This window comes from Cicer arietinum, chromosome 3 (genome assembly GCF_000331145.2).
Source record: "Cicer arietinum cultivar CDC Frontier isolate Library 1 chromosome 3, Cicar.CDCFrontier_v2.0, whole genome shotgun sequence".
NCBI lineage: Eukaryota > Viridiplantae > Streptophyta > Magnoliopsida > Fabales > Fabaceae > Cicer > Cicer arietinum.
Genome location: NC_021162.2, coordinates 40249085 through 40262887, shown reverse-complemented (window position 1 = coordinate 40262887; position 13803 = coordinate 40249085). Strand labels below are relative to the sequence as shown.

Sequence of the window (13803 nt, the reverse complement as noted above, 5' to 3'; positions counted from 1 at the left end):
CATTAATTTAATAAACAACATTAAGCATTAATTTTACCTGTACCCAATGATTCTCGTTAACAAATCCAATTGCTAGTAAAGACTGCCCAAAGGTCTCTTTCGATGGTGATTTGTTTAGCGGGAAAAATGTCATATTCAGATTACGAGACAACGACACCAATATGACATTATATAGTGTTGCTATCACGTAACCCAAGTCTGGTAAAGACATCCACTTATCTTTTCCTTGAGCACCCAATTTTGATATTTTCAATGAGTTCCGCACTGATTCAACATTGTCATCAAAAACATTAGAATAAACATCTTTATGTAGACCAATCTCTTTATCCAATTGTGATCGAACTAAAGCCCAAGATTCTTCGGTCCAACCTAGCAATGCTGCAATTGCACGAAACCCACAATTTCCATCAGCCACAACATCTACTATGTCCTCAATATACGGACGTATATAAGTAGGAAATTGTGTCTTAAAAGAATGTTGAGATGATTGAGATTGTTGCCTTGCAGAACGTTGAGATGATTGAGATGGTTGCCTTGCCTTTGCAGATTCTTGAGAGGCATCAACATACTCCCAATATGAAGGATCACGAGGAGTATCAAATTCTTTTTTCTTTTTACCAGCTCCTTTGGTTCTCACTTTCTCTGGTGGTGCAAGTATTGATGTGGTATGTGGAAATACAACTTCACGCACCTTTGCCTTGAATATCCTTTGACTTATAATATCGTGTGTCTTCATGTACGCTTTCATTGCTTCCAACTCTTCAGAAAAGTCATAATCTGATAAAGATTCTTCATCCTCTAATTCATGTGCAATGCTTAACTGTTTCCAAAAATCATGAATGCTATCTAAAGGGATAGCATTACCATTTATCTGCAACTTAGCCAACTCACAAGCACATGGTAATCCATGAGTTGTTCTAATTGAACAACCACATTCTGTTTTGTTAGTGCCTACAATCTTCACCCTTTCCAACTGGTTATCAATTAATTTCATACACTTTCTTGATACACAGTGATGTAGATTTTGAAAAAATTGTGAATTATACCCGTGCTCAACATCCTTGATGGTTTTCTGAAAAGAAGACTGAATGATACATATTTGGTTCTTCAACATCATATTCACTGCATCCCAGCTTTTACACAAATCACCAAAACTAGTTTGAAGCATGTTTTTCAATCTCCAATGAGCAGACTCAACTCTACAAATAAATTAAATAACACAAATTAAAACAAATCACATAAACTAGTAAATCATGTTTGCTAAAACAACACAATTCATATTTTAAAAATACCTGTTAGATGTTGTGTTCCCCAAATGCATCACTCTATTGGTCCAAACGTTGACAAACCTTTCTTTGTAAGGTGTTAACCATGAATCTTTCACATAATCAACAAAAAGAATAATATCGGCACACAATATCTCAAATTGTTGCAAATGATGATCATACTCTTCCACACTAGTCGAATAGACAATCTTTTTCCATAAATCCATTACTTCTTCTTGTCTATCCTTTTTGACATATTGTTTGCATCTTGCCCCAACATTTTTTTCAATATGAAAACGACATAGCAAATGTATTGAAGTAGGAAACACAACACTAATCGCATTCATCATGGCAAGATCTCTATCAGTCACAATAACTTTAGAAATCAAAGACTCAGATTTGAACAACATTCGTACCTTCTCAAATGCCCATATGAAGTTATCTTGTGGCTCTTTTTCCAAATAAGCAAACCCAACTGAAAATGTTAAACTAGTAGATGTGACACCGACTATTTCAAGTAATGGCAACCGATATCTGTTTGTTTTGTATGTGCTATCACATATAAAAACAAAATGAAATGTGTTTAACAACTTTATACAGTCAGGATGCGTCCAAAAAATATCTCTCAAAATATCAGAATTTTCCCGTCTTCTTGTCCAATGCACATAACTTTCTTGTTGTATTAATTTCAACAGATGCTGCATTTCTGTGTACGGACCTCTCAGTGATGATCGATAAGTACTCCTTGCTTTATATATTTGACTGGGAATAGTGACATTGGTTTCATTTCTCACTTTCAAAGCATTTAGAATGAATCTGGGTGCAAGCTTATACTTTGTCATATCATTGACAAATTTCCTCTCTTCTTCGTTTAAACACCCCAAATAGGAATGACCGGTTACAGTATCAAGTAATTCATGATTGTGTGTCCCACAACGAACACTAATTTTCCATCCTTCACCGACACTTAATGGTACACATCTGAGAGTAAATGGACAGTTTTCCTTATGAGAGCAAGTTACTGATTTTTTTGATTCTGATTTATATCTTCCACCTCTTTCGCATCCCAAAATCAATTTGTCTTTTCTTCCCCTAATTCCGTTTGCTTTATCTGATCGAATGGTAACAATTAAAATTCCATTTTGTCTTCCAATGGCTTTTGCCCATTCAAATACAGCTTCTCGAGAAGAAAATACCTACAAAATACGTTTCAAATAAAACATTAACTATATAGCTATAAGAAAAATTTAATTGGTGATGATTCATCAGTAGTTATAATAATACTTGATCAGTGGTGAATTTTTCTGTAGAATCTATTACATTTTTTGAAGCAGAAACATCAACTCTACTCATACCTAATTTCAAAATTAGTAACAAATTTAATTAAAAATAATATTCTAAATATTGAATTAAAAAAAAAAATACATTTCGAAACTTTCACTTATTCAAAAAGTTCGAAACTTAAAATATATTTCGAAAGTCTTAAACATTCGAAACTTTTGTGAAAATCCAAACTTTCGAAGACCAAATTGCATTTCGAAGATTTGTAAGTTTCGAAACTTCATTTCGAAAGTTTCCTGAAATGCCAAATTTTCGAAGCATTACTCTATTTCGAAACTTTCAAATGCAAGCAAATATTCGAATACTGTCCATTTCGAAAATTTGGTGTTTATCCAAAGTTTCGAAAATTTGAATTTTTTTGAAATAAATTGCATTTCGAAGGTTTTAAAATAACAAATGTTTCGAGTAACTTACTAAAATTCATTTCGAAACTTTTAAACTTTCGAATCCAACATTTTTTTTCTAAATTTTCGAAAGTGGTGGGGTGTGAAATCTGAATGGTAATTTTTGGAATAATGTTATACTGTTTTACAGAGGGGTATATTAGTCTTTAAAAAATACTGAGGGGGTGGCAGGTAAAATTGGGGGGGTGCCTGGTACAAAACCCATATTCAAGCGGTCCCAATATTTTGCACGCGCGGCCCAGTTTCTAGCTTTCTTTTGTTAGTTTAGATTTTATATTCAAAGGATATGTTTTCACGTAGGCTGAGAGGCTACGACGCATAAGTAGGCATAGCCGTATAGGTATATAGGTATGGGATATTGCCTAGGGATAACAATTAGACCTAAATTCAATGGGTGCCTTAAAAAAAAAACTACAATGGATAGGGTAAAATTTCGCATAATGGATATAGGCATAAGGACTGGTAATTACCCGCAAAATTAAGTGGGTATGGGCGCGGGTACTATAGTACCCACTCCGTCCCTCACTCGCACTTATATAAATATATTATTTATTTATTTATTATATTAGTATTTAGTTTAATTAGTTATTTTCTTGTATGTTTTAACATCTATTAATATCATTGGACCACTACAATATTTATAATTGAAACATAAATGTTGGCAAATTTTTTAAGAATCTAATTATGATAAATATGTAAATAATTGTGATTTTATAACTAATAGTTATATCTTATTAATCGTGACTTTATAATTATACTTGTAACTTTATATCAATTGTCTCAGATAATATTGTCGTATAACTTGTAACTTCATACAATATTATTATAGATATTTAAATATGTATTGTAACGAGTGTTCATTTGAAATGTTTTGAGTTAGAAAATATTTTGGTTTATAATATTTTATGATTGGATTTAAAATATTTGAAATTTTTTTAAATTTAATCACAACAATATCATTTATTTATGGATTTTTTTAGTTAAAATGTGGGTAGTGAGTATGGGCACGAACACTTAAGTACCCAGAGAGTAAGGGTACGGTTATTAAAGTTGATAGCCAAAAGGGTACGGACACAGGTATAAGTATTTTTTTAAATAGCGGGTATGAGGACGGATACTATAGTACCCTACTCAAACTCTACCCATTGCCATCCATAATATTACCTATATGATTACTTTATCATTTTAAAAATATTCATGCTTCTTTTTGTCTTCCATATATAATACATAGCAAACAATAATTATAATTCACCTAAAAACACAACAATTTGTTTATTAAAATATTGATTCATTTACTTTATTAAATATTTTTTATTTTTATTTTCTATAAATATGTTAATATTACTTGCTGTTAATTAAGAAGTGTGTACTTGTTGAAATAAAAATAATTATATATATTTTTAAAAACAATGAAAATATATATTTTTTTAAATAAATCATTATTAATTAATATTTTATTTTATTTTTATAATAATAGTTTACTTTAAGAGTTTCTCATCAAAGTAAAGTGAATATATATTTCAAAAATAAAAAACTAAAGTGTCGTTTATTTTGTGAATTTTTTTTATTTCTTAAAATTAGTGTTAATTTTACTCGTTAATAAAGAAGTAATAAAATTTTAAAATGAATAATTATCTTTACTTTTAGAAACAATAAAAATGTCAAAAAGTTGTTTTTATAATTTTTCAGAAATACATCTTCATTAACAAATATTTCATCTTATCTCCACGACTAATGTTTACTTCAAAAGTCTCTTTTAAAATTAAAATGAACACACATTTTATGAAACAAAAACAAGATATGTTTTCACAAAGTAAATGACCCGTAATATTTTCACAAAATAAAATATACGTGTCCTCATTTCTTTCATTATTATATTTTTTATTTTCTTTTGTTATTTCTTGTTTTTTCTTCGGTCTCCTAAAAAGTAAAGATTAATACTATAATTACTATGTATCTATTTATATTTATATTTTATTTATATATTATAATAATTATTAATGAAGTTAAAAAGTCTACACCCTGCCCCGGCATTCTGAAATTGCCACTGTCCCATTCCCCTAGAAATCATAAGATTAAAAAAATATGAAATGAGTTTGATTTTTCTCGTCTTGTTGATAAATGTTCTAACAATACATGTTTAGAAACAAAAAATAGAAAATTTGGAATGAATATTCAATTTTCAAACTTTAAAAAAATTTAGCACATCACTTTCTAGATTATTTTTTTCCATTTGATTCATTAATACGTACTTTTATAACACTTATTTGTATTTTTTTTTGTAAAGGTAAATGTCATACTAAAGAGTGTGTTACTAAAAAATGTATCACTAAATTTTTAATTAATTTTTACATTATTTTTTGACAAAATTAGTTTTCACATTATGGTCTTTCACTTAAAAACGTATTATTTAAATTAAAATAGAATTGGGGAAACACATTTTATATCATAGCAGTTGTAGTAAGAGTAAGAGTGTAAGACTAGTCGATCCCATGGCGTCTCACCAACAACCATGCTACTAATTTATTGTTTTCCTTCATGGTCCACACCATGTTTCAAAGTCTTCATTTGGTCACTGTTAATAAGAATTGAAAATTCAAATTTTATAAATGTTTGGATTTAAGTCTTGATGTTTACGTCAGAAATATTTAATTATAAGAACTACCCTGGTCTTTATTTATAAATATTTTTTTCTTTTTTTTCACAATTATTATGAAAAGCATAAATTAAATTTAATATGATCATTTTATGTACAGATGTTTTTAAAATGCTTTTTAATATATGAATGTATTCAATTATGATGGTAAACTAGTTATTCATTATGTGATAAAGGGCTCATTTTATAGAACGTATGCACAAGAACTTACAAGGCTTAAGACTAAAACAACTCTAACTAAGAGTAACTAATCGTTAACTGTCTTAACTATTAACAAACTAACTAACTTCAAGTTGACTTAACATTCACTCCCTTAAGCTAATTACTCATCATAGTAATTAGTTTAACTTTAGAACCTCACATTTATATGTCAATTTTCTTTCTAAGCTTCAAATGATATGCCAGTTGCTCCTTGGTGATGCAATAAGCTAACTCAATGACTCCTTCCTTTGCTAATCTCTAAAAAAAACATCTCACATCAATATGTTTGCATCTACCGTGTATGACTAGATTCTTTGACACTTTGATTGTTGAGTTGTTGTTACACCATATAGTAGTACACTCTTCTTGTGAATACTTTAGCTTCTTTAAGATTTTTTCTCATCCAAATAGCTTGACTCATTGTTGCTGCAACTGCCACAAATTCTGCCTCTGTGGTGGACAAAGTTACTATAGGTCGTTTAGAGGACCATGCCACTGTTCCATTGCTCATAAGAAACATATAGTAGTTGTACTTTTCCTATCTTTCAAATCTACTGCATAATGTATTAATATATATAGTTGTATTATACTTTGACTTAGTCTTATTCAATTTAGTTTGTTTTACTAGTTAGTTATTCTAACTACATTCTCTCTTTTCTATATAATTTAGCTTTTGGGTTTTTATATATAGTAAGAACCCATTCTCTGTAATACACTACAATATATACTTTTCAGTAAATAAAGGATGAGGTTATTCAGTAAATTTCACTCTTCAATTATCAAGTAATATGGTATCAGGTTGTAACAATTCTTGCTTCCGTTTCATTTCTCAAAACCAGAATTTTTCTTCATTTTCTTTCTGATTCCGAACCACCAAATTTTCCTTCCAGATTTTCCAACTGATCCCAAACCCAGAACCCTTCCAGATTTTCCTTTTGATTTCTCAAACCCACAATTTTTCCAAATTTCTCAAACCCACAATTTTTCCAAATTTCTCAAACCCATAATTTATTTTCCTCATTCATTTTTCAAGATTTTCCCCTTTCATCGTGTCCAACACTAACTCTCATTCTTCTTCCGATTCCGAACCACAAAATGATATTCCCTCCATCTTTGCAAAAGATCCCGCCCTCAACGTAACCCTTAAACGACAATAACTTGAAACGACAATAACTATCACAATTAGAGTAAGGTCATGAAATGTGCTTTATCATCCAAAAACAAGATTCAATTCACCAATGGATCTCTTTCTCGACTAGTGTCAACTCATCCTAATTTTGAGCTATGGAATCGTGCCAACAATATGGTAATTTCTTGAATTACTAGAACCTTATCTTCTTATATTTCTCAGAGTACTATATGCATCGACAACGCTTACAATCTTTGGTGTGATTTGCGCGAAAGACTCACCAAAGATAACCACTTTTGTATTTCTGATCTTCTTCGCCCTACCCCTTCTTGTATTTGTTCAACTCCCTGCAAATGTAAACTTAGCACAGCCGTCAACACCTTCAAACAACAATAATATGTTACGTGTTTCCTCAAAGGTCTGAATGACAATTACGCGAATGTGTGAATACAAATTCTTCTTATGGACCCTCTCCCTTCCATTTACAAAGTATATCTATGGTGGTTCAACAAGAACCGAATACCAACCCTACTATGCTCGATAATACTACCTTTCATATCAATTTTGGAAGCCCTAGTTTTGGTGAACAAGGCCCACCCCAACCTTCTCGTGGTAGAGAACGAGGCCAATCGAAAAATCAAATGTTTTGCACCAATTGTCATAAAACAAATCACGCTGTGGAAAATTGTTATTTCAAACATGGTTTCCCCTGGGTTATCGATCACATAAACCATCTACTTCAAATTCTGATTCTGCTAATAATAACAAGACGGTTCATTCTACAATTTCAACTCCAGATGATCCTTCCACTCAACTGCCCAAGGAAGATTTTAAGTTTCTCATTAACCTCCTTCGTTCTTCAAAGCAAGATTATATGCACAACTATCAAAAGTCGACCAATGATTCCACTAATCGTGTGATTTCCGGTGTCTCTAATACAAATTCTGCTTCTTTAAACTTCTCTTTTTGGATATTAGATTCAGGTGCTTCTGATCACGTTTGTCATTTCATTTAATATTTTCTACAATCGAAAGGATCAAACCTATTTACCTTACATTTCCTAATGGTAATCATATCTTTGCACATTTTTCTGGCTCCATTATCTTTGATAAATCGTTATCTTTACACAATGTTCTTTTTATACCTCAATTTAAATTCGGTTTGATTTCAACTTTTAAATTGACCCATGACCTGAATTGTAGGCTAATCTTTAGTAAAAACTCTTGTGTTATTCAAGATTCACATACCCAGAAGATGATTGGACTTGTGGAGCATCATTATAACCTCTATGTTCTAAAAAAAAATCCCTTGTTTTGTCCTATGATGAATCTGTTTTGCCATCTGATGATTCTATCTCACTTGGTTCTATTTCTTGTAATAAACATGCATATAGTATGAATTCTAATTCTTTTGATATTTGACATTATAGGTTAGGTCACCCCTCTATTTCTGTTTTGCACATTATATGTAAATTGTTCCGATATGTTTCTATCAATAAAAAAGTGATTTGCGATGCTTGTCATTTTGGCAAATTTTCTAGACTTCCTTTTCCTTTAAGTTCTAGCATTTCTTTACATGCTTTTGATTTAATACATGTTGACATTTGGGTCCCATTGGTGACATTTCAATAGATGGATATAAATACTTCTTAACCATTGTTGATGACCACACAAGATTCACTTGGATTTTCCTTATGAAAGCTAAATCAGGCACTAGATCTAAACTCCAACACTTTATCACCTTTTTTCCACCTAATTTTCAACTAAAATTAAAACTATTAGAAGGGATAATAGTGTTGAGTTTAATATACCTACTTTTCATTCTGATTTAAGTAGTTTGCATCAAACTTCATGTGTGGAAACACCTCAGCAAAATTCCATTGTTGAGAGAAAACACAGACATCTATTAAATGTCACTAGAACTTTACTTTTTCACTCTAAACTTCCCAAATGTTTTTGGTCTTTTGCCCTTTGTCATGCCACTTTTATTATCAATAAATTGCCTACACCTATCTTACAAAACAAAACACCTTATGATATGCTTTATAACATGCCACCTACATTTAATGACTTAAAAGTGTTTGATTATCTTTCTTTTGCTTCATCTTTATTAAATATTAGGACTAAATTGGATCTCAGAGCTCGCAAATGTATATTTCTTGGATTTAAACCAGGGACAAAAGGTTATGTTTTATTTGACCTTCATACACGTGATATTCTTACTTCACGAAATGTTATTTTCTATGAGCATATATTTTCTTATCCTTCCATTGATTCTGTTAATGTGCATTGTATTCATAATGATGTCACTGGTTTTACTACACTTCTCTTTGATGACACTACTAGAAAAGTTGGTTTTAGCTGCCATATTTAGCGTCGACCACCGACGCTGACGCTAGTTATTTTCTGTTTAGTGTCGGTCAAGCTCACGCTAGCGCACCAAATATTTTTGTGTGTTTTCATTCATTTTTAGCGTTGACCTAGCTGACTCTAAGTAAAATATGGTAGACGCTTTTATTTTTTAACTTTAATTACCCTTTTAGCGTCGGATAGGTCGACGCTACGTTTTCTGATTTGTAATTTTTAGTAAAACTTTTATGTTTATTTTTCTCTATCCTTCACTCATTTTTTCTCTATCTCTCGCCCCCATTTTCCCTATCTTTTCAACTTTTCACTACCGAACCGACCACCGTCACAATTACGTTCATTCTCCAAATCTCTCCCCTAAAGCTCTATTCTCCAAATCATTCTAAATCTTCGTCCCAAATCTTCGAAGGCCATAAGACCAACCTCGAGACTCCTCAGTATCCAAAACCCTAACAACCTTCTCCTCGGTACCATAATTTCCAAACCTGAGCTTCGGAATCCCGAACCCACCACATAACCCCATCCTGAACAGCCCCTCGTCGATCTATCTCCACGGACTCCCGTCAGTGGCGCCCGAGTCCATTTCCCTAACCGTGATGACGCCACCGAGGCTTTCGTTGATGGATATCCTGTTAAAATCCCTAAAGGTATGATCAATTCTTTGTGTGATCAGTTTCTGTTTTCTTTCTTTTATTAGTAAAACAACTTAATTTTTAAGTATTTTTGGGTTTCCATCATTCAAATTCTTGTTATTAAATATCTCTGCCAACTAGTGCTGCTTCATGGTTTATATTTTTTTTAAGGACTATATTTTGTCCTTGAGAGAGCTTTGTTAAATAGCTAACATGTGCTTCTTGGTCTGAACCTAGGTGTTGAATTTTTACTCTCATGTGGGTTTTATTATATTTGTGATTTGCAGTTAACTGTCTGTTACCTTTTTTTTACATTGCAGAACCGACCTGCATAGTTGATTGCGAAATTTTTGGATGATAAACTTCGTGCGGGTAATAAAGGTACTTCAAAAGAGGAATTAGAGGGCACACTTGATAAAGTTTTGATTTTATTCATGTTCATCCAGGTAAGCATAATGTTTCATTGTGGAGCAGCTAACAATCACCTTGTTTCCTGTATGTTTCATTGATGCTTGTTGTGATACGATGGAGTTCTACTGATATTGGTCATGTTTCTAATATACCTTATAATTCACATTTTGATAACCGCACAAATATTATTACTGATTCTACTAACAACTCTGCACGTACCTTACGAAGGTCCTCTAGACCAAGGCAAAAACCCGCTTATTTGCAGGATTTTCAGTGCAATATAGTTGTGGCTGATTCTTCATCCAATCCTTTATATCCAATTTCATTTGTTTTGTCTTATAACAATTTATCACCTGCACATTTTTCTTTAGTTTATGCCATTTCTTCTGTCCAAGAACCACACACTTATAAGTAGGCGATCAAACACCCTTGTTGGGTTCAAGCTATGGATTCTTAAACACCCTTGTTGTAACATCCCGCTTTTTCGGGACATTAACTAACAGAAATTCTAAACGTAAAATTTCAAATTCATTTTTATTTATTTATGATTATCTTAAGTACTCATTTACTTTAAAATCATTTAATAACTATTTTAATTATATTTCAAAAATAATAATCAGAGTATTTGCAATTACTAAAAGTAAATTTAATACATTAAACAAAAGAAACTCCTAGATTCAAAACTCTCGACGTTTTACTACCCAAACGTAAATTCTAGTTGGTCACAAACTTTGGACTTGTGGAAAACTCACCAAACAAGTCTAACACCGATACAGAAGTATGTCGGAGCCTCCAACTGCATGCTATTGTACTTTCTCGCATTTCTCCTATTAGGTTGATCGTGATATTATTCGCTCAAATAACACTATATGTGACATCCTGTCAAATGTAAGGGTCATCTCCAAATAACAAACACAGAGCAAATATGCATGCATACATAGCAAATACAGTACTTCATTTAATAGTTAAAAATCACAACTCACCAAAGATACACTAACAATGAAAATATAACAGTACAATGTTTGCGTAATTAATAACATTAATTCACCCAAACGACCAACAGCAGGTACAGTGACAATACAAATATAACATTACGATATCTACATAATTAATAACATTAATTCACCCAAACAATTAAGAGGTACAATAATAAAAACAAGTACAATATCACATATTAATTCACCCGAAACTAGCAGCAAGTACATTCATGACCATAATATCCACATCATTCATTATTAACATTCTCATTCATTATTAACATTGCCTCACCCAAACAAACAAATACAATCGTATACAAATTTATCAGTATAATATATACATCGTTAATAACATTATCTCAACCAACCAATTATCAGGGGATACAATGTATCATTTATCTTTATAAAACATTAATCACACTTAATTCAATGCATACTCAAACAGACCTTATGACTTAATCTATATGTCAATGTAATGATTCCGGAATATCGCCTCCCCCGCAAGGCTTCGTGGGTCCTTCCAAGCAACACCACTAACTCGAGCTTCGTGGGTCCTTCTAAGCAACACCACTAACTCAACATCCCCACAAGGATCTGTGGGCTCCAACCAATTATGGACGCACCACCACATGACTATGAATGAATGCATGAATGTGGACACTTTAATAAAATATAATGCGATACTAACTTATTAACAACATATCACATAATATTTATTCTTCACACTTTGAATATGTTCAACACAACCATTATAACACCATATCACATAACATTTATTTTCCACACTTTAAATATGTTCAACACAACCATTATAACAACATATCACATAACATTTATTCTTCACACTTTGAATATGCTCAACACAACCATTATAACAACATATCACATAACATTTATTCTTCGCGCTTTGAACATGCTCAACACAACCATTATAACAACATATCACATAACATTTATTCTTCCACACTTGCAACATGTGAAGCACAACAATTATTAATATTCGTTTTGAATATAACACACAAACAAAACCAATAAATAACATCACAGTACATTTATATCACATATAATTCAAATAGGAAAGCGAATGGAGTGATGCCCTTACCATTACTAGAGTTATATTTAGAATTATGCTTCACAAACTCTTGTCTCACTCATTTCACACCTGCTGCTGTGCGAGCATGGTTTCTCCCTCTCTGAACGTCATTTCGCTGATCCGACCGTTGAAAACATGGGTCTGAATGCTGCGAACCTGCTGTCCGAAAATCAGCCCGATCTAACGGTTAACAAATGCGCAGTCGATGATTTTCTGATACTGATTTCACAAATTCGGGAATGGAGTTACTCCTCTCTTTTCTCTTTTGGTGGTTGCCTTTTCTATCAAAGTGGTCTCTCTCTTAGAAGGAGAAGTTTATATGCAATTACCACCCGGCATTTCTACTGCTAATCCTACACATGATTGCAAACTTTTAAAATCCTTGTATGGAATAAAACAATCCAGTCCCGTCAATGGTTTGCAAAATTTTCCACTGCTTTATGTTCTATAGGATATACACAATCTGCCTCTAATCATTCGTTGCTTACCAAATCTTCTACTGATAAGTTCACAACCTTATTGATCTACGTTGATGATGTTATTGTTTCAGGTAATGACATTGTTGAAATTCAATTTATTAAAGATTTCCTCAACAAGACATTCAAAATCAAGGACTTAGAACACTTGAAATACTTCTTAGGACTTGAAGTAGCTCGTTTCAAGGCTGGCGTGCACATATCACAACGCAAATACACTCTAGATATCTTACATGAAGCTGGTCTTTTGGCTTCCAAACCGACTTATGTTCCTATGCAGAAAAATAAGAAATTTTCCAAAGGTGAAGGTTTTTTCCTACTCGATCCTACATCGTATAGACGCCTAATTGGCCAACTGATATACTCACCAATACACGCCAAGACATTAGCTTCTTTGTTCAGCAATTGAGTCAATACATGACAACACCAACTTCCCAACATCATCAGGTTGTAATTCAGATTTCTTCGTTACCTCAAATCATCACCAGCTCAGGGACTGTTTTTCTCATCATCTTATTCTCTTTAACTCAAATCCTTTTGTAATTCGGATTGGGCTAGTTGTCCTAACACACACAAATCTATTACCGGTTTTTTCATTTTTCTAGGTGATTCTCTTATATCATGGAAATCTAAGAAACAAGCTACTATATCTCATTCTTCTACTGAGGCCGAGTATTGGGACATGGCTTCCACTGTTTGCGAGCTTCAATGACCCACATATCTTCTCAATGATCTTAAGCTTTCTTACACGAAACCTGCACTTCTTTATTGTGATAACCAATCAGCAAGACATATTGCCTCAAATTCTTCCTTTCACGAACGCACAAAACACATTGAGCTCGATTGTCACAT

At 32.3% G+C, this 13803-nt stretch overlaps 1 protein-coding gene across 1 annotated transcript; it reads right to left on the bottom strand.

Moving 5' to 3' along the window:
• Positions 1 to 7: 7 nt before the first annotated feature.
• LOC140919755 (uncharacterized) lies at positions 8 to 9885 on the bottom strand. Its single transcript, XM_073366388.1, has 3 exons — positions 9786 to 9885; positions 1293 to 1740; positions 8 to 1199 (listed from the first exon to the last, which is right to left on the bottom strand). Exons 1-3 carry the CDS (start codon positions 9883 to 9885, stop codon positions 8 to 10), a joined length of 1740 nt encoding a protein of 579 aa, XP_073222489.1.
• Between the last annotated feature and the right edge of the window lie 3918 nt (positions 9886 to 13803).